Source organism: Amia ocellicauda, chromosome 14, assembly GCF_036373705.1.
Source record: "Amia ocellicauda isolate fAmiCal2 chromosome 14, fAmiCal2.hap1, whole genome shotgun sequence".
Lineage (NCBI taxonomy): Eukaryota > Metazoa > Chordata > Actinopteri > Amiiformes > Amiidae > Amia > Amia ocellicauda.
Window position 1 is genome coordinate 12,524,357 of NC_089863.1, and position 21,883 is coordinate 12,546,239.

Below are 21,883 nucleotides of genomic sequence, written 5' to 3' on the forward strand. Positions count from 1 at the left end.
GACTCTACACTATGGTTCTGGTTCTGTTATGTTCTATGAAGAGCTTTATAAAGGTCCCCCATTGTGGGCGACACTATTCTGTATTTTCATTGTTCTGTGTTTACCTTTCTAGGCTGCCAACATCTGAGACTGGTGGACGGTGGGCATCGCTGTGATGGAAGAGTGGAGGTTTATAAGGACGGACAGTGGGGCACAGTCTGTGTTACTAAATGGTATCCAAACGATGGTAAAGTTGTGTGCAATGAGCTCAACTGTGGGACTTATGTACAAGCTTACTATTCCCCTGCAAAGTCAGGACCCATCCTGTTGAGTGGGGTTCAGTGCAGTGGAACAGAGTCGGCTCTACTGGACTGTCAATCTGACCCCCAGGTCTCAACATCCTGCACTCATGGTAATGACCTCAGAGTGGCTTGTTCAGGTAAGAATTTTTATAAATATTACATGACATATACAGCTCTTTACAGTTATTCTAATGCTGGAATTGTAGGTTATAGAAGAAGTGAGTTAATTATTTTGAAAAGTATTATTAACAGCAGTAGCAGTAATAGTATCTTTATGAAAGATCATATTTTTTTATTTGATATTTATAAAATGGATTTGTTTATTTTTTTAAGTAAATTAATGTTCACATTGATACAAAAAAATCAACACACATGTATCATATAGATTAGCTTCTCAGGGGAATAATTTATTGAGTGTAATCAGATCACTTACAAATGTAACCAGTTCTTATATTCTTGACCACAAATATTCTATTTGAAAAATTATATTGATAATTGCAGAACTATCCTCTGAAATAATGTTAATGGAAGAAGATAATACAGATACATGTGGAACACATTAAACTGTAAAAAAAGAAAATAATAAGAAGAAATCCTTGAGACAAAATGGGTTAATACATGGATGTACTACTTTTTAAAGTATAAAAAAAATGTAATGTGACATTTCTCTCCATTAGGAGACACAGTGCGGCTCTCTGGGGGGGGCTGCAGAGGGCGATTGGAGGTGAATCGTGGGGGCACCTATAAAACAGTGTGTCCTCAGTCTGTGGACTCCAGAGACGCAGACGTGGTCTGTAGAGAGCTGGGCTGTGGAGTGTCTGGAGCTGTGCTGGGGGGGGCCGTGTTCAGACAGGGGACTGGGCCCATATGGGCCGATGAGATTCAGTGCTGGGGCAATGAGGGAAAACTGTCCCACTGTCCCGTCAAGAAAAGAAACCAGCACAACTGCACACACGCTGATGACATCAGTATCGACTGCTTCGGTCAGTAAATTATTAATTATGTTTGTTTCTTTGTTATTATTATTTACTGTCAGGAATTATGAACATGGTTATCTTACTGTAAATTATTAGTTATCAGATGAAAATGTATTATTTAGTGCTGGCTTTATTTTTCAGCATATGTATTTGCATAATATATATATGTGTGAGTGTGTGTGTGTGTGTACTGCATATGTTTATCAATCCATGTTTTAGTGTAACTTGTGGTAGATTCCACTTGTTACAAATGCAGTGAAGTTTACACACTAGCCTATTGCAATATTGGTGACTATTTTAAATAACTGTCATTGCTGTGTCTGTCCACTGACTCCCCTGTCTGCTGTTCAGGCTACACTGACTTCAGGCTGGTGAACGGTCCTGATCGCTGCTCAGGCAGATTGGAGATGAAGTACGGTGGCCAGTGGGGGACAGTCTGTGACCGTGACTGGGACCTCCGAGACGCCACTGTTCTCTGCCAACAGCTGCAGTGTGGCCATGCTGAGGCAGTCCTGGGCCCGGACAGATTTGGACAGGGCAACGGATCTGTATTCACTGATGTATTTGACTGTGAGGGCACTGAGACCACGCTGGGACAGTGCCCCATCTCCCCATGGACTCACAGCACCTGCACCAATAGGAGCGATCTGGGCGTGATCTGTTCCAGTGAGTTCTCAGCACGACCCTTCATTTTATTGCCCGAGGAGCTTCTTTTATCTACTGTAGATACCTGAACTTGGTTCACAAACATGTAAATGTCTTCACTGTGATCAATTTCAATAGATGACAAGTGCACAAGCTTTGGATAAGTGATCAAAATGTATGTATTGCCAAGAAATGGTTGTCAATGCTTTGAATGTGAAAATGGTGTAGATCTTTCATTTTTTCACATATTTAATAATATTGATACATAATATTTCGTGACAGCTAATACAACTAAAATTGCACTATCACTGTCATTTCATTATGTTATGTTTCCATTTTTCATAGAGATTAATAGATCTTGATCATGTGAGAATTGACACTTGTGGTTTGGCCTTTGCTCAGTGTTGTTCAGGAGCGGTGGGGTCCATCAGGCTGCTGGGCGGAGAGAGCCGCTGTGAGGGCCGGGTGGAGGTGTTCTACAGCGGCTCCTGGGGGCGGCTGCAGGGCCAGTCTGGGGTCGGCGCTGTGGCCTCGGTGCTCTGCAGACAGCTGGACTGTGGCGCAGCCGTACAGACCACCAGCTCCTCTCGCTACGGGCCGGGCCGCTCTGAGGTGTGTCTCACGGGGCTCCGCTGCTCCGGGAACGAGACTCACCTGCAGAACTGCAGCCGCCCCCAGACAGAGACCTGCGGCTCCGGGAGTGACGTGGGAGTGCTGTGCGAGAGTGAGTCTGTCTGTCTGTCATTTTAAAAGCAGGAACATTCAAACCAAGCTTTTTGACATTCACTATGTGTTGTACATGCAGTGCTTAGTAGCTGCTTAAGGCTTCAGTGAAATTAATGTCTCTTTTTAAAAGCTGCCACAAAAATATATCTAGGAGATTCAATTATTTAAAATGTTTTGATGCATATTAGCCCTATTTTTAATATTAATTAATAGTTCTCATTTGCCTGGTTGTCCTGTAGGGGTCTAGGGAGCTGTCCTCCAATTCTTCTAATACTTTCTAGCTTTTCTATGAACAATAGGTGGCTGATAAAGTTTGCTATGTTTGCTGTCCTGCAGAGCACAGGGCTCTCCGGGTGGTGGGGGGCGAGGGCCCATGTGCCGGGAGGCTGGAGGTGTATCACAGTGGCTCCTGGGGGACGGTGTGCGATGACTCCTGGGACCTGGCCGATGCTCAGGTGGTGTGCCGGCAGCTCCAGTGCGGGACGGCGCTCACCGCCACAGCGCTGGGCTTCTTCGGCCAGGTAGAGGGGCCCATCTGGCTGGACGAGGTGCGCTGTGAGGGGAATGAGTCGTCTCTGTGGGACTGTCCCGCCAGACCATGGGGGCAGCACGACTGCAGCCACAAAGAGGACGTGGCCATTATGTGCTCAGGTACGAGGGCAACTCTTACTAAACGCAAAGAAAAATCTGTATAAAGTGAAGGGGACTCAAGTAACTACTCTCTTTTCTCTGTTGTTCTCTCTCTCTGCAGAGTTCAAGCAGCTCAGGCTGGTTAGTGAGCAGTTTGAATGTGCTGGACGAGTGGAGGTCTTCTATAACGGCACCTGGGGCAGCGTCTGCATGAACAGCTTCAACAGCTTCACTGCCAATCTCATATGTCAGCAGCTCAACTGCGGAGATTACTTTTCATATGACTACGCTAAGGAAGTCTCCGGTCTGAAATGGCTGGATGACATCAAATGTACAAAGCACCACACATCTCTGTGGCAGTGTCCCTCCTCACCATGGGGGGAGAATAACTGTGACAATGGAGAAGTAGTGGAAATAATTTGTGCAGGTACAGATTTCAAGTAATTTGGAATGTTGCAAAATAGCAGAGCTGGTATTTTAATAATATGGAAATACTTTATATAAAATTGAATTTGTCAAGGTGATTTTTACAGTGGTTCATTTCTTTATTTGAATAATATAATTTCAATTGGTAGTTTCTCAGGTTCTGTTGTGTTTTAATTCCACTTTAAGTGCTTCATATTGGTAGCAAATGTGTTGCCTTAAAGAATCCCTCTTTGTTCTGAACAGGTAAAATAAATAAAACAGCCCCCAGCCCCCCAGAGCCATGTTCTGAAGACCCTGGACAGGACCACTGCCCCGGTAACATCCCTCCCACAAAGATACAGTGTTCAATTACTTGGTCATTGCTTTAATGATGTGTCTCAATCTCAGTGATCTTTGTGATCTTAGTCTTAATCTATTGAGGAGGCTATTCCCCCAAGATCATATTATTTACATTATAGTTAGCAAATGTTAGTCTTCCATGAAGCAAGATGCAACAATTTCAAAAGTAAGGGAAGTGTTTTGTTTTTTGTTAGTGATCACAGATGGACGAAGCTAATTTCTAACTGTTTCAATTGCCCCTGTTCCCCCTGCAGAGACAGACAGGCTGCGGCTCTACGGGGGCCACAGTAACTGCTCTGGCCGGGTGGAGGTGCTGTTCTGGGGCACCTGGGGGTCGGTGTGTGATGACTCCTGGGACCTGAGGGATGCCCAGGTGGTGTGCAGACAGCTGCGCTGTGGGGAAGCAGAGAGCGCCGTGGGGGGGGCGGCGTGGGGGGAGGGGAACAGCACTGTGTGGCTGGACGAGGTGAACTGCAGGGGCAGCGAGCTCCACCTGTGGGACTGTGAGCACCCGGCGCTGGGACAGAGCGACTGCCAGCACAAGGAGGACGCCGGAGTCAACTGTGCCAGTGAGTCTGATACGGCCCTCAGCAGCTTCACTGTACAGGACTCCTATATGATTTATATGTCTCAGTATCCCAGTACTTGAAAACCAAGAATTTGGATCACATGTCCCTGTGTGGACAAACACTGAGAATGCTGTATATTCCATGGTCTCAGTCCATCTCCAACAGGCATTAAGATCTCACTTTCCTGGCCCACAGTGTAGCTGCAGTCCCTGTGTGGTGTGAAGACAGCTCTGTCCGAAGGCCACAATTATGTAGTTGTAGTAGAACCAGGGCTCTTTGGATTAGACACTGATCTCAGATATTTCAAACATCTGTAGTAAACTCTGCTGCCAAACTGAGAATCGACATCAGCATTAGTAACAAGATTTCCAACTCCCACCTTCTGTGTGTGAATTTCAAACAATTGTTACAAACTATGTGGTTTCTTGCTCAAGTATCGACCCTTGATGTGTGTAATCTCACTTTTGATCTCCTATCCATGTTCTCCTATCCAGCGATGCAGAGTATTCAGCTCTCCAGGGGCTCCAGTAACTGCTCTGGCCAGGTGGAGGTGCTGTTCAGGGGCATTTGGGGGTCGGTGTGCGATGACTCCTGGGACCTGAGGGATGCCCAGGTGGTGTGCAGACAGCTGGGCTGTGGGGAGGCAGAGAGCGCTGTTGGGGGGGCAGCGTGGGGTGAGGGGAACGGCACTGTGTGGCTGGACGAGGTGAACTGTAGGGGCAGTGAGCTCCACCTGTGGGACTGTGAGCACCCGGCGCCAGGGCTGAGCCGCTGCCAGAGCCAGAGACGGGCAGCAGTGCGCTGTGCTGGTGAGTCCAGAGACAAACTGGCCGAGCGGCTATAGATTTACACTCTCTTTCCTCTGATCACCGTGAACACAGCCAGACCCTGGGCAATCCTTCTGACTGGATTCCATGTTCCCTGAACCTTTGAAAAGCACTTGTTTGCTTCTTTTGGAGACCATCTCTAGAGACATTAAGGTTATACATTCCTTGACCATTAGTCACTGACCAATAGTTTGTATTTCTCACACGTAGCAGGTATGTTTGCTTCAGTGTTTCAGTCACAGCACTTCAATCCCATCAGCTGGCCCTGTGTCTATCTTTGTCCCAGAGCCCCCGAAGCCCAGGCCCAGGCCTCTTCCTCCTCCTCCTCCTCCTCAGACTCAGCCAGGCCAGTTCAATCTGCTGATTGTCTGCGCTGCTCTGGGGGCTCTGGTGTTTGTGGCAGCCATCCTGGCTCTTGTGCAGACGCTGCGCTACAGAGACCTGAAGAGAGGTGAGCTGTGGGCTGCAGTCTGTGTGATGTGTTATAGGCCTGCAGAGCCGTACAGTGATGTCACTGCTCCTGTCATTCCCCCAATCAGAGTTCGCTCAGCTGGAGACGACCTCCGACCCCCTCCAGGACGGCCTCTATGAGGAGATCGACCACAAGCTCCACAGACAGGGAACGTACAGCCAGTACAGGGCAGGTGAGCCACCCTTTGACCCCATTCTCACTCCACTCCAGGGCATAGTAATAAAGAACATTCTGATATTTAATGGTAATGGTAGTTTTTAAAAGAGGTAAATAAAATATCAGAAATCTAGAAATTTAATAGAATTTGTCTGTTAATGAGTATGTAATTCAATGGGGGAAATATATTGATATACAGCAAATGTGAAAATATGCCCCAGTATAGAATAGGAAAAGAAAAAAGATTTGAAGTTGTGTTTTGTATGGTGGCTCGTTGAGGACATGAAAAAAACCCCCAAAAAAACCTTCTGGTTATCTCGTGATCATGACATAACGAGTTGTTTTGTCGTGATCATGAGTTAATGTTACCTCTCGCTATCAGAAAGCGGAAGTGATGTCATTTTCTTGAGACAATGTTGAGACTGGGGCGGTTCTGTGCCAACACATTCGGGTTAATTGAAGGACTACACATCAAAGGAGTGGCCACCCCTTAACTGGCGACACAGGGGCTTTAAATATTCTATTCAATTATTCAATTAAACATCGAACTGCACGGGCACTGGAGGGGGAGAACACAAAACGTGAAAATGTGATATAGGTGTATTTAATCAAAGTAAAGTGAAAAACGTACAATGGACTGAGACCGCTACATATGTAACAGTTAAAACTGTATAAAACCATACACAAACAATGTCATGCTTATCAAAAGAGTATTACATAACTTCTTGCAAATATTTTGGTATCGGCAGATCGTAAACTGTATGGACACTCAGTACTACTACAGTGCCATCAGTTCATTAATAGAAGAACCCCCCCCCCCCGGTGTAATGACCTCAGGGACAAGGATGGTGGATCCAATTGCAGGCTCACTAATCAAAAGGAAAGAAGGCCAACAATCCAACAAGGGGAAATCCAAAAGACAAAAAACAAGGACAGTACAGGGGTCAGTCAAACAGACTACACAGGCAGATCCAAGAGAGGAAGTCAGGAATGAGAAGGCAAAGGTCAAAACACAGTTAGTTACAACAACAGGCAAAGTGCTCAGAAATTACTCTAATGAAAACACAAGACTTCACAAAGTGCCTGAGGAACAGAAGGGAATTTATACTGTGTAGTGGGAGGCAGGTATCAGGGTTGTGTGTGCTGGACCAATGGGAAGAGGAGGAGGATGGAACAAGTGCACATGGGTTGTGAGGAATGTTAACTGGATGATTGATCCTGGTGCTGGGGAATGTGAGAGACAGGGTTTAGTTTTCAGGTGAGAAGGCCCTCTGGTGGTGAACTGAAGTAGGATGAAGTGAAGCTGTGATACCCGGGGCAGTTAAGACCCAGATCACAGTGTGTCTGTCAGTGCTGTGAGCGTTGCTGTGTGATCTCTGTGCTGCAGGGAGCCTCCTGTCTGAAGAGCTGTCCTATGATGACGTTGCAGCTGAAGGAAGTGCGGCTGCAGGTGAGGCCAGCTGGGCTGTGGAGAGACGGGGACCCTGTGCTGTTAACTCACTGAGCAGCTTCCTTACACCCCCTCCCACTGCTCCTCACTGTGACGCAGTACACAGGAAAGCCCTTACTGTCTATATGTGCACAGACCAGCATTTCTCAGGCCTGGTCCTTGGGCTGCCCAGTAGGGGTGTAACGATTCACCGATTCTAATAGATACACCGGTCCAGCTGTTTGAGATACGACTGCACCGATTCAAATCCCCCAATCCGGTACATATTTATTAGCGAACGGGTCAAATATCGATCTGCTCTTCACAAACTGGCCAACAAACCGATACACATTATGATCCGATTTGCAATTGCTGTAGTGTTTTACTGACAAGTTGTTGTCTTCTCCTATAATGATAATTTTGAATCTTAAATGGTATGTAAATGGGATTAAAATGCACAGAAAATCCCATATAAATCACACGCACTGAATGGCTGCTTGGCTAGTGGAGAGTTTTATACACTGCAGTTTTATTTAAAACATGATCAATACAATAATAATCGCAAACATACTAACATATTAATACCAATCTGAGAAGAAACAATGAAAATTCATTCAGATTCATTCAGCCAAAATGTTGATCACAACATCAATTACACACTAAATCTTCAGGGTTGAAATCTTCTAGTCCTACAGGTATTCAGGTATCTTTTCCTTTTGAGAACTTCAAAATGTAAATTTGTAGACTTGTACTTTGCTATGTGTTAAATTGCCTGCCATAATAATTGCATGAGAAATAGTCAGTTTGTACATTTCTATCCCTTAGTTGGATAATGTGAATTTAATAATTTTAAATGCGTTTCTAAATCCATCCACTTTGAATAGAACCGAATTGCATTGTATCAAATCGAATCGTATTGAATCACATCAAATTGACTCAAAGCTGAATTGAATCGTTAATTTTTCTAACCGTATCTTTCCTGTATCGTATCGGTGACAGTGTATCATCAGAGAGGGAAAGATACACACCCCTAGTGCCCAGTGTCTTCTGGGTATCTCTTTCAGCTGTATCTCTATCACAGATGAGAGTCCTGAACTGTAATATATATCTGAACCTGTGTTTGTGTATTATATATGTATATATATATATATATATATATATATATATATATATATATATATTACCCAGTACATGTTAATTCAGTATCTCTGGGCTGACTGGTTCTCTTCTCTGCAGCCAGTCTGCCTGCCAGTGAGGATGACTATGACGATGTGAAAGAGGAGGAAGACGCCTCAGTACCAGGTAGGCACTCCGCTGGCTCTCGCAATCTGCAGATCGCACTGCTGCAGTTGGCACCTCTGTAAAGAGCAGCACAATCTGATCACTGCGTCAACATGAGGACAGTTTACAGGGACAACCTTTGACTGTGTGTGTTTCCCCATCAGAAATAAAGAAAGAGCCCCCAGGAAATTCCTCTCCAGACTTGGACTACCATGGATATGAAGAGGTGGAAGAGCCTGAAGTGAGAGAGGCTGAGAAGCTTAACTGACCAAAACCACAAGCCCCCCCCCCCGTCCCCTTTGTCCCCTTTGACCCCTTTGACAGCTGACCGAACAAAACAGTGCAGGGTTTCTATAGAAATTTTTAATTGGTATTCATGTTTTAATTATCCTCATATCCTATTGGGTTTTGTTAAAATTTTAAGTAGAGCCGCTGTATCAGACTGTAATGGTGCTGTACATGCGTGTGTTTTAAAGGTTAAAAGTTTATTAAAAGATGTTAAGGAATTTTCATACTAGCATCTGTTATGATAGTATTTGCAATCTTCCATTACTGTGAGTATTATTATAATCTATAATTTTACAATTTGAATAATTTACTATAAGATTCCTATGTAACCCCACTCTGGCCACTTGTCCTAAACCAGCCACAAACTAGTGCAGTTAACACTGTGAAATTAGCCACTGACTGTTAAACTGCGAGATCCCAGGTGCAGCACTGAGGGGTGAAATCCGCTACAAACCCCATATATGAAGTGACTAATCAAATATGGAGCCCCACTCTGAGCAATACGGCACTGAGTCAAACATGCAGGTCAGTGCGATACTGAGAGACATGTGACAGCCGCAGGGTCCGCTGCTTACAGTCAGGGATATACTGTATCTATCTCTTTGCATATAAGGGAAATAAGAAACAACACAAACCCAGTCTTTTACACAGTCGGTGTGTTACTCACTCATCCGATGGCAGAGAGGAGCTCGGCAGGCGATGTCCATAACGGGCGCTTTATCATCAGGAACAGAAACACTCCCGTCCTTTGGTTTGTAAATACACGAGTAATGAAACAGCACGAATCCTCTTCAGCGTCTCAGAGTCCTTCTGAGCCCGTGTGTTACAGTAAGAGCCCAGTGTTCACACAGCAGCTCACACAGGACACAGGCTTTTCCTGTCAGCACCACTGCTTTAAACTGCACTTCACTGTCACTGTCACTGCAGGGAAATAAAACCCGCAGCACTGAAACTGAGGAAGTTGTCCATCCAAGGCCTGAAGAGCTTTTCAAAACCTCTCCCCTCTGGTTCTCGGCCCCTCTCCTCTCTCTTGCCGCTCCAGGTCTCTCACTCCTCCCACATCTCAAGGGTCACATTGTGCCTCTAACCCCCCACCTTCTCTCATCTGCCAGGTGCTCCGAGAAACATCAATAAAATTACATTTCAAGTCATGTTTCATCTTGTTGGCCTCCAGGAGCCAATAAGAAGACTGCATTGTAAGGCTCCTCTATATGACCGCTTAGGATTAAAACAGTCTTTGGATTAAAAACAGTCTATGCTGTTCTCTGTGCAGTGTCACTGTTATAAGAATGTATTTGCATATTTTTATTTGAGGTTTTATACTTTTTGTTTAATTTTGGAAAATATGTAATAATATGTAAAAATATGTAAAAATAAACATGCAACTTGTGAATTCTGTGTAAAAGAGAAATCTGACACTCAAGTTAACAGTGAAGAAAAGCAATGACACAAGCTTTAAAACAATCATAGGAAATACACAGAGAAAATCTAACGAATTACATTTTTTCAAATGAAAAGTAGATCACATATAATAGATAGAATGGATGAATTGGATAAGGAATGAAAATCTGGTTTTGCAGGAGCATATTAAACTTACTAACATGTCAATTTCAAAGAAAGGGTATGAAATCTAAAATAATTCAAAATGAAATGCATATATATATATATACCTGATGCATTACGAATCCACATAAATAAAAATAAAAAACGCCGATAATTATGTCATATGTTTCAATATGTCAATATTATTGCTATTGAAGGTTAGTCAGCCCCTGTACTTTTTCAATGCATCTCCTTATTTGTCATATTCATAGAATAATAATGTTATCCATAAACATTAGGGTTAAACAAGATGAGTTTCTTAAGATGTAATAAGTAAGGTTCCAACACTTCTCCCTCCAGTCCTGTGTGAGGGCATTTAAAGTTGTTAACGTGCAGCATTTCATGTTATTATTATTATTCTCCTAACATGGTCCATGTGTGAACAGAAAAGCAGAGCTTCCTGTATAATCATTGTCTGGATCAATATATCTTTACTCTCATTCATATGGAGTTCACTGCTCTTGAAGATTTCCCTAAAAATGTTACTCCAGTTGCAAAGCTGTGTGAACTTCACAGCAACTCCCAGACTGGACAGTAGGGGGCAGTATTGCTGACAGAGGGAGACCCTTGTTAGTTTCCCAGCCAGTAAACCACACACACTCCATCACATCCAGCCAGTGGGCAGATCCTCTGTGTGAAAAGCACATTTCCTGTATTAACCCCAGTACTGTGCACCTGAAACTGAGGAGCTGTGTTTTCTGCAAACATCTGCATGATCTGAGAAGCTTTTAAAGCAGGAAACCAAAGTGTTTAATCACTGACTTCAATGTGCTCTGGGTGTGTGGAGTACAGTGATAAGACTTTTACACATACTTACATAGAGCAGATGAGCAAAACAGGTTTCAGTTTATTGGATAGGTCTTGTATAACAATTAGAAAAGCACCAGTTAAGTGACCATAAAACTCATGAACATTAAAACTATTTAAACATGTATACTATAGGGGTGTGTATGCAAACTTTCACCTCAGCAGGAGCGTTAAAAGTTTAATGGACAGAAACATAGACAAAGGGATACATATAACTTCTATCACTGATATTATTAATGTCCTAGTTTCCTAATTAACATCCGTATCTCAAGCAGCTTTTCCACTTTCCGAGTTTGTGAAGAGAAATATTCAGTGGTCTGTAAACTTGCTGAAGGGTAAAGCACTCGGCACTCTGACCATTACAAAAATCATTCCTTACACCTCAGTTTCCTCATTTGCTATAATATCCAGAATTGCTAATCTGCCACAGCAGAGCTGAGTCCTGAGCTCTGAACAGGCCTGACTGATGCCACAGCTGAAAGGGCTGCTCAAGACAAACACAATGGCCTCAACATTGTTCTCGGTCAAGATCCCGAATGTGACAAAGTGCACGAGCAACAGGGTATGAAAACAAACTAGGACAGAGGAGCAAGTAATGACCATGTCTTTCAATGGCCGACACAGTAGAGCTAATAGATGTTCATGGGGATTACATCACTTTGCAGCAGATTAAATATTGTATAGTGTGTGAATTTGGGCCCAACCCACAGTTACTCTGGATTATGCTATAGTTTATTATTTTGAGACCAGCAAGATGCTTTTAATTAATTGTATTGTATTTCATTCCATTTTATTGAGGTGCAAACTTTTCTGCTTCAAACCTTTTCTTCAAACACCTCTGTAATTGTTTGCTGTGGATTCTGAGGTTGTCAGCGTCAGCAACACTTTGATATAAATGGATACAAGAGCAATAAGAGGATCCTATTGGTCAGATCATTGGCTCTGGAGCTCCACCTCCCAGTCCAAACAAGGGATGTGTGTCTGTGATTGGTCAGCCCAGGCCTGAGGCGCTGACTCTGTGAGGGAGGGATTCTGGGCGTCTGGTTGGTTTACGGGTCGTCCCTGAGGGGGAATCGTTTCTACATGAGCTTCACACGAGGGATCTGATAATGATGGAGACAGTTTGTACCATTTCTCTTGTTTCTTTTCTCCTCATCTGGATTTTGGGCTCACCTGTTGGTAAGTTTTATTTTCTGAAATGTTCAGATATTTAATGTATTTCACATATATTTCTCTGTTGTTTCTACATATACTGGATTTGTGGATTAATTTATTTTTGGGAGACCAGCTGATAATAATGAATAGATCATAAAGAGAACTAATATATATCACAATATAGTAATTTTGTAAACTACAAATATTTTTTTCCTTTTTGGTTATAATATCTAATATGTTCCTGGGAATTAGTAGCTGGTAATTAAATGTATCCATCCATCCATCCATTTTCTACACCGCTTCTCCTGGTGAGGGTCATGGTGGTAATTACATTTAATTGTTTTAAATATAGAAAGTTAGATCAATAAAAATAATAATAATAATAATAATAATAATAATAATAATAATAATAATAATAATAATAATATATATCTATATATATATATATATATATATATATATATATATATAAATTATTGGATGTAACAGGTCTACAATAAGAACATGAATAGTTAAATAATTGAGAGTATGATTCATTTATTGTTTATTGAACAGCAATGACCTTTGTTAGATGAATGTTTTTGATTGGATATTTGGTAGTATATTATTATCATCATTATTAATAGTATTATTATTATTAATAATAATAACAATAATAATATTTATATTTAAAATAGTGGTGTTGTGTGAGTGAGTGTTGTGAAGAGCCGTGACTAAGATTTATTTTTCAAAAATATACATAAAAGTATCAAGATAAAATTATATTGGTATTATTTCCAGCAGTCTTCTGAGTTATTTGTCTCTTTAAATGAATACATATTATTGTTTATTAATATTAATAATAATAAAATTTTAAAATCTGTGTGATATAAACATACAAATATGAGTCTGACAGTATAATCAAAGGTTATAATAGTATAATGTATTGTATATAATATATTGTTATTAAAATAATACTCACAATAATGTATGGTTATCATACTTTTATCAATGAACTAAGATTGTTTCACTGAATAACAATCAGGATAAAATTAGTTTTGATTATTTGCAGCAGTATTCTTTATTGTCTCTTATAAAAAATATGAAATTATGATTATTATGATGATGATTATTATTATACTAAACATATATTATAAACAAAATGTAATACTAAGCTCAATCATGTTGCGGATTTGAATCTGTGAATGTAATGTAGTTTCATGCCACTAGAAACTGAATAATTTTAAATTGATTCTCATGTATTAATTTTTTAGCCCTTACTTAATGCCCTCTGTAGGGGTTCTGTGCTTTCAAACATATATGAATAATGTGTGTGCGGACAGCACATACACACACAAACACACACACACACACACACACACACACACACACACACACACACACACACACACACACACAAGCTGCTGAAACACCTGCAGTGGATTACAAGAAACCATTTTCTTGAAATGTATTCAATCGTTTTCAAACTTGCTTACTTGCCATCCACATTATTTTCATATATTATTATTATAATTATGATGATGATGATGATGATGATTGTTATTATTATTATTATTGTCATTTTTATTATTTCTACTACTACTATGATCATAATCACATTATAATCATGATACTCATCATCAAAATAAAAATTAAAATGTTATAGAAATGTCTATTGTATTGTATGTATCTACCCTCAACATTACTGATATAAATGATTAAATGATACATCAATTTTATTTCTTATTTCACTGTAATGTAATGACCTGTATGATTCCTCCTCTGCTGAGCATGATTTTGTTTCCCTGATTGAGAAGATGCAGTCCAGTCTTTTTAAGAAACTAGAAACCGTTATTAAGCTCCATTATGGCATCCTATTCATTTTCTCTCAGATCAGCTACACTTCTCACACACTGGTGGTGCTTTACTTACTGGTCCCATTACAGTGCAGTCCAGTGCTGTCCAGTCTTCCTCTCCTCTCTGAACTCACCCCGCATGCCAGGCAGCCGGCAATCCTGTGTCTGAATCAGTCAAACTGCACCAGCCTCCTCTCACAGGAAACAGCATCTGGGCTCATGAGTCTGTGGCTGAGAAACGCTGCTCTGTTACTGGGGGCTGCAGTTTCCCAGGCAGCTTCTCTCTGATTTTAAGAGGTGCAGATTAAACACAAACTCTAGGAGAAGTGTGGGTCTAGACCTGGATTAAGGTTGTATCATTTTCATGATGGTTGATTCTGTTGGTAAATTATAATATGATATAAAGTGACTTGAAATGCTTCATCAAAAAAATGGAATGCATTGTATTGCACAAGTTGATCTTGTGTAAATCTCCTTGTTAATTAATTATCCAGGGGTTACAGTTAAGTTATTATACACTGACATATGCATAAAACTTTTTTTAAAGTCTAAATAAAAGCCTCTAAATCTGTTCATTAGTAGTATTGGTTAACATCTATAGTTTATATAATGTACACTTTTTGTTATTATACTATTTCTCAGACTCTACACTATGGTTCTGGTTCTGTTATGTTCTATGAAGAGCTTTATAAAGGTCCCCCATTGTGGGCGACACTATTCTGTATTTTCATTGTTCTGTGTTTACCTTTCTAGGCTGCCAACATCTGAGACTGGTGGACGGTGAGCATCGCTGTGATGGAAGAGTGGAGGTTTATAAGGACGGACAGTGGGGCACAGTCTGTGTTACTAAATGGTATCCAAACAATGGTAAAGTTGTGTGCAATGAGCTCAACTGTGGGACTTTTGTAGCAGCTTACTATTCCCCTGCAAAGTCAGGACCCATCCTGTTGAGTGGGGTTCAGTGCCGGGGAACAGAGTCGGCTCTACTGGACTGTCAATCTGACCCCCAGGTCTCAACATCCTGCACTCATGGTATTGACCTCAGAGTGGCTTGTTCAGGTAAGAATTTTTATAAATATTACATGACATATACAGCTCTTTACAGTTATTCTAATGCTGGAATTGTAGGTTATAGTAGAAGTGAGTTAATTATTTTGAAAAGTATTATTAACAGCAGTAGCAGTAATAATATCTTTATGAAAGATCATATTTTTTATTTGATATCTATAAAATGGGTTTGTTTATTTTTTTAAGTAAATTAATGTTGACATTGATACAAAAAAATCAACACTATCAGAATAATAGATTCTTATTTTTAATTATAAAATAGACAGCTTTTAATTTTTCATTGTGTTGAAGGCAGGTAGATTGAATGTTAATGCACACCAATTCTATTGAAGTTTCTTTTTGTTATTAGGATGGAAAGTGCGTCTTACACTGAGTCAAAGTCAGGGGCGGTTGGAGGTGAGCCATGGCGAGAGCTGGAGAACAGTGTGCTCCCAGTCTATTGACTCCACAGACGCAGACGTGGTCTGCAGAGACCTGAGCTGTGGATATTCAAAGGCTGTGCTGAGAGGAGCCCACTTTGGAGAGGGGACTGGGCCCATATGGGCCGATGAGATCCAGTGTCAGGGCAATGAGAGAAAACTGTCTGATTGTCCCGTCAGGAAGAGAAATCAACACAACTGCACACACGCTGATGATATCGGCATTATCTGCTCTGGTGAGTCAGTTACTGTCCTCTGGGAATTTCCCTAATATTGGAAAAGTCAGCAGCATTGTGACTCTTCCACTCTCCAGTGTGGATGAGCCAGTGGGAGAAGAAAATACAGGAACTGTACAAAGCAGATTTTGGTGTACAATTTTTTTCTGACCCTTTATAAGTCTATTCCTATTTCCTTCTGTTCTCTTTTCTAGACTGTGAAGATCTCAGACTGGTGGAACTTATTAACCTGTGTGATGGAAAAGTGGAAGTGTTTAAGGATGGACAGTGGGGGAGAGTTTGTAATGATGGTTGGAGGGTTAACAATGGGAGAGTTGTATGTGATCAGCTAAACTGTGGACCATATATGGGTTCTTACTATGATTCTTCTGATTCCAGTCCAATTGTCCTGAGTGGGGTTCACTGTAAAGGAACAGAGCCAACCCTACAACACTGTACTTCTGATCTGCAGGTGTCAAATTGCACTCAAGGAACCACTAGAGTACAATGTTCTGGTAAGAGAATGTTCTTATGCATTTTTTAATGTAAACAATTATTAATGTTTACAATTAATCTACTAATTGCACTGAATTTTGTATTTTTATTTTGTGTGTGGGTTATGCATGTAAACTGTGTAGTGAGGCTTGTGTAGATGTTTCCTCATTCAGAAATATGAAATGATGCTCTCAAACAAAAGTCTAGGACAAAATGAAATTCCTGATTAGCTTTAATAATAACTTCACGTGTATCATATAGATTAGCTTCTCAGGGGAATAATTTATTGAGTGTAATCAGATCACTTACAAATGTAACCAGTTCTTATATTCTTGACCACAAATACTCTATTTGAAAAATTATATTGATAATTGCAGAACTATCCTCTGAAATAATGTTAATGGAAGAAGATAATACAGATACATGTGGAACACATTAAACTGTAAAAAAAGAAAATAATAAGAAGAAATCCTTGAGACAAAATGGGTTAATACATGGATGTACTACCTTTTAAAGTATAAAAAAATGTAATGTGACATTTCTCTCCATTAGGAGACACAGTGCGGCTCTCTGGGGGGGGCTGCAGAGGGCGATTGGAGGTGAATCGTGGGGGCACCTATAAAACAGTGTGTCCTCAGTCTGTGGACTCCAGAGACGCAGACGTGGTCTGTAGAGAGCTGGGCTGTGGAGTGTCTGGAGCTGTGCTGGGGGGGGGCGTGTTTGGAGAGGGGACTGGGCCCATATGGGCCGATGAGATTCAGTGCTGGGGCAATGAGGAAAAACTGTCCCACTGTCCCGTCAAGAAAAGAAACCAGCACAACTGCACACACGCTGATGACATCAGTATCGTCTGCTTCGGTCAGTAAATTATTAATTATCTTTGTTTCTTTGTTATTATTATTTACTGTCAGGAATTATGAACATGGTTATCTTACTGTAAATTATTAGTTATCAGATGAAAATGTATTATTTAGTGCTGGCTTTATTTTTCAGCATATGTATTTGCATAATATATATATGTGTGAGTGTGTATGTGTGTGTACTGCATATGTTTATCAATCCATGTTTTAGTGTAACTTGTGGTAGATTCCACTTGTTACAAATGCAGTGAAGTTTACACACTAGCCTATTGCAATATTGGTGACTATTTTAAATAACTGTCATTGCTGTGTCTGTCCACTGACTCCCCTGTCTGCTGTTCAGGCTACACTGACTTCAGGCTGGTGAACGGTCCTGACCGCTGCTCAGGCAGAGTGGAGATGAAGTACGGTGGCCAGTGGGGGACAGTCTGTGACCGTGACTGGGACCTCCGAGACGCCACTGTTCTCTGCCAGCAGCTGCAGTGTGGCCATGCTGAGGCAGTCCTGGGCCCGGACAGATTTGGACAGGGCAACGGATCTGTATTCACTGATGTATTTGACTGTGAGGGCACTGAGACCGCGCTGGGACAGTGCCCCATCTCCCCATGGACTCACAGCACCTGCACCAATAGGAGCGATCTGGGCGTGATCTGTTCCAGTGAGTTCTCAGCACGACCCTTCATTTCATTGCCCGAGGAGCTTCTTTTATCTACTGTAGATACCTGAACTTGATTCACAAACATGTAAATGTCTTCACTGTGATCAATTTCAATAGATGACAAGTGCACAAGCTTTGGATAAGTGATCAAAATGTATGTATTTGCCAAGAAATGGTTGTCAATGCTTTGAATGTGAAAATGGTGTAGATCTTTCATTTTTTCACATATTTAATAATATTGATACATAATATTTCGTGACAGCTAATACAACTAAAATTGCACTATCACTGTCATTTCATTATGTTATGTTTCCATTTTTCATAGAGATTAATAGATCTTGATCATGTGAGAATTGACACTTGTGGTTTGGCCTTTGCTCTGTGTTGTTCAGGAGCGGTGGGGTCCGTCAGGCTGCTGGGCGGAGAGAGCCGCTGTGAGGGCCGGGTGGAGGTGTTCTACAGCGGCTCATGGGGGCGGCTGCAGGGCCAGTCTGGGGTCGGCGCTGTGGCCTCGGTGCTCTGCAGACAGCTGGACTGTGGCGCCGCCGTACAGACCACCAGCTCCTCTCGCTACGGGCCGGGCCGCTCTGAGGTGTGTCTCACGGGGCTCCGCTGCTCCGGGAACGAGACTCACCTGCAGAACTGCAGCCGCCCCCAGACAGAGACCTGCGGCTCCGGGAGTGACGTGGGAGTGCTGTGCGAGAGTGAGTCTGTCTGTCTGTCATTTTAAAAGCAGGAACATTCAAACCTAGCTTTTTGACATTCACTATGTGTTGTACATGCAGTGCTTAGTAGCTGCTTAAGGCTTCAGTGAAATTAATGTCTCTTTTTAAAAGCTGCCACAAAAATATATCTAGGAGATTCAATTATTTAAAATGTTTTGATGCATATTAGCCCTATTTTAAATATTAATTAATAGTTCTCATTTGCCTGGTTGTCCTGTAGGAGGACAGCTCCCTAGACCCCAATTCTTCTAATACTTTCTAGCTTTTCTATGAACAATAGATGGCTGATAAAGTTTGCTATGTTTGCTGTCCTGCAGAGCACAGGGCTCTCCGGGTGGTGGGGGGCGAGGGCCCATGTGCCGGGAGGCTGGAGGTGTATCACAGTGGCTCCTGGGGGACGGTGTGCGATGACTCCTGGGACCTGGCCGATGCTCAGGTGGTGTGCCGGCAGCTCCAGTGCGGGACGGCGCTCACCGCCACAGCGCTGGGCTTCTTCGGCCAGGTAGAGGGGCCCATCTGGCTGGACGAGGTGCGCTGTGAGGGGAATGAGTCGTCTCTATGGGACTGTCCCGCCAGACCCTGGGGGCAGCACGACTGCAGCCACAAAGAGGACGTGGCCATCATGTGCTCAGGTACGAGGGCAACTCTTACTAAACGCAAAGAAAAATCTGTATAAATTGAAGGGGACTCGGGGAACTACTCTCTTGTTTCTCTCTGTCTTTCTCTCTCTCCAGAGTTCAAGCAGCTCAGGCTGGTTAGTGAGCAGTTTGAATGTGCTGGACGAGTGGAGGTCTTCTATAACGGCACCTGGGGCAGCGTCTGCATGAACAGCTTCAACAGCTTCACTGCCAATCTCATATGTCAGCAGCTCAACTGTGGAGATTACTTTTCATATGACTACGCTAAGGAAGTCTCCGGTCTGAACAGGCTGGATGACATCAAATGTACAAAGCACCACACATCTCTGTGGCAGTGTCCCTCCTCACCATGGGGGGAGAATAACTGTGACAATGGAGAAGTAGTGGAAATAATTTGTGCAGGTACAGATTTCAAGTAATTTGGAATGTTGCAAAATAGCAGAGCTGGTATTTAAATAATATGGAAATACTTTATATAATATTGAATTTGTCAAGGTGATTTTTACAGTGGTTCATTTCTTTATTTGAATAATATAATTTCAATTGGTAGTTTCTCAGGTTCTGTTGTGTTTTAATTCCACTTTAAGTGCTTCATATTGGTAGCAAATGTGTTGCCTTAAAGAATCCCTCTTTGTTCTGAACAGGTAAAATAAATAAAACAGCCCCCAGCCCCCCAGAGCCATGTTCTGAAGACCCTGGACAGGACCACTGCCCCGGTAACATCCCTCCCACAAAGATACTGTGTTCAATTACTTGGTCATTGCTTTAATGATGTGTCTCAATCTCAGTGATCTTTGTGATCTTAGTCTTAATCTATTGAGGAGGCTATTCCCCCAAGATGATCTTATTTACATTATAGTTAGCAAATGTTAGTCTTCCATGAAGCAAAATGCAACAATTTCAAAAGTAAGGGAAGTGTTTTGTTTTTTGTTAGTGATCACAGATGGACAAAGCTAATTTCTAACTGTTTTAATTGCCCCTGTTCCCCCTGCAGAGACAGACAGGCTGCGGCTCTACGGGGGCCACAGTAACTGCTCTGGCCGGGTGGAGGTGCTGTTCTGGGGCACCTGGGGGTCGGTGTGTGATGACTCCTGGGACCTGAGGGATGCTCAGGTGGTGTGCAGACAGCTGGGCTGTGGGGAGGCAGAGAGCGCTGTGGGGGGGGCGGCGTGGGGGGAGGGGAACAGCACTGTGTGGCTGGACGAGGTGAACTGCAGGGGCAGCGAGCTCCACCTGTGGGACTGTGAGCACCCGGCGCTGGGACAGAGCGACTGCCAGCACAAGGAGGACGCCGGAGTCAACTGTGCCAGTGAGTCTGATACGGCCCTCAGCAGCTTCACTGTACAGGACTCCTATGTGATTTATATGTCTCAGTATCCCAGTACTTGAAAACCAAGAATTTGGATCACATGTCCCTGTGTGGACAAACACTGAGAATGCTGTATATTCCATGGTCTCAGTCCATCTCCAACAGGCATTAAGATCTCACTTTCCTGGCCCACAGTGTAGCTGCAGTCCCTGTGTGGTGTGAAGACAGCTCTGTCTGAAGGCCACAATTATGTAGTTGTAGTAGAACCAGGGCTCTTTGGATTAGACACTGATCTCAGATATTTCAAACATCTGTAGTAAACTCTGCTGCCAAACTGAGAATCGACATCAGCATTAGTAACAAGATTTCCAACTCCCACCTTCTGTGTGTGAATTTCAAACAATTGTTACAAACTATGTGGTTTCTTGCTTAAGTATCGACCCTTGATGTGTGTAATCTCACTTTTGATCTCCTATCCATGTTCTCCTATCCAGCGATGCAGAGTATTCAGCTCTCCAGGGGCTCCAGTAACTGCTCTGGCCAGGTGGAGGTGCTGTTCAGGGGCATTTGGGGGTCGGTGTGCGATGACTCCTGGGACCTGAGGGACGCCCAGGTGGTGTGCAGACAGCTGGGCTGTGGGGAGGCAGAGAGCGCTGTTGGGGGGGCAGCGTGGGGTGAGGGGAACGGCACTGTGTGGCTGGACGAGGTGAACTGTAGGGGCAGTGAGCTCCACCTGTGGGACTGTGAGCACCCGGCGCCAGGGCTGAGCCGCTGCCAGAGCCAGAGACGGGCAGCAGTGCGCTGTGCTGGTGAGTCCAGAGACAAACTGGCCGAGCGGCTATAGATTTACACTCTCTTTCCTCTGATCACCGTGAACACAGCCAGACCCTGGGCAATCCTTCTGACTGGATTCCATGTTCCCTGAACCTTTGAAAAGTACTTGTTTGCTTCTTTTGGAGACCATCTCTAGAGACATTAAGGTTATACATTCCTTGACCATTAGTCACTGACCAATAGTTTGTATTTCTCACACGTAGCAGGTATGTTTGCT

At 42.7% G+C, this 21,883-nt stretch overlaps 1 protein-coding gene across 1 annotated transcript in view; it reads left to right on the forward strand.

Annotated features, from left to right (window-relative positions):
* The window catches only part of LOC136767275 (deleted in malignant brain tumors 1 protein), a 40,798-nt gene that overhangs the window by 16,199 nt on the left and 2,716 nt on the right, over positions 1–21,883 (forward strand). Inside the window, exons 15-32 of the mRNA XM_066721056.1 lie at positions 113–226; positions 959–1,264; positions 1,610–1,924; positions 2,316–2,627; positions 2,966–3,318; positions 3,383–3,563; positions 4,279–4,593; positions 5,088–5,402; positions 5,707–5,871; positions 5,960–6,064; positions 7,436–7,498; positions 8,714–8,779; positions 17,846–18,160; positions 18,553–18,864; positions 19,203–19,517; positions 19,620–19,925; positions 20,518–20,832; positions 21,327–21,641. Of these exons, the coding sequence (XP_066577153.1) occupies positions 113–226; positions 959–1,264; positions 1,610–1,924; positions 2,316–2,627; positions 2,966–3,318; positions 3,383–3,563; positions 4,279–4,593; positions 5,088–5,402; positions 5,707–5,871; positions 5,960–6,064; positions 7,436–7,498; positions 8,714–8,779; positions 17,846–18,160; positions 18,553–18,864; positions 19,203–19,517; positions 19,620–19,925; positions 20,518–20,832; positions 21,327–21,641 (4,488 nt within the window). The remainder of the gene's footprint in view (positions 1–112; positions 227–958; positions 1,265–1,609; positions 1,925–2,315; positions 2,628–2,965; positions 3,319–3,382; positions 3,564–4,278; positions 4,594–5,087; positions 5,403–5,706; positions 5,872–5,959; positions 6,065–7,435; positions 7,499–8,713; positions 8,780–17,845; positions 18,161–18,552; positions 18,865–19,202; positions 19,518–19,619; positions 19,926–20,517; positions 20,833–21,326; positions 21,642–21,883) is intronic.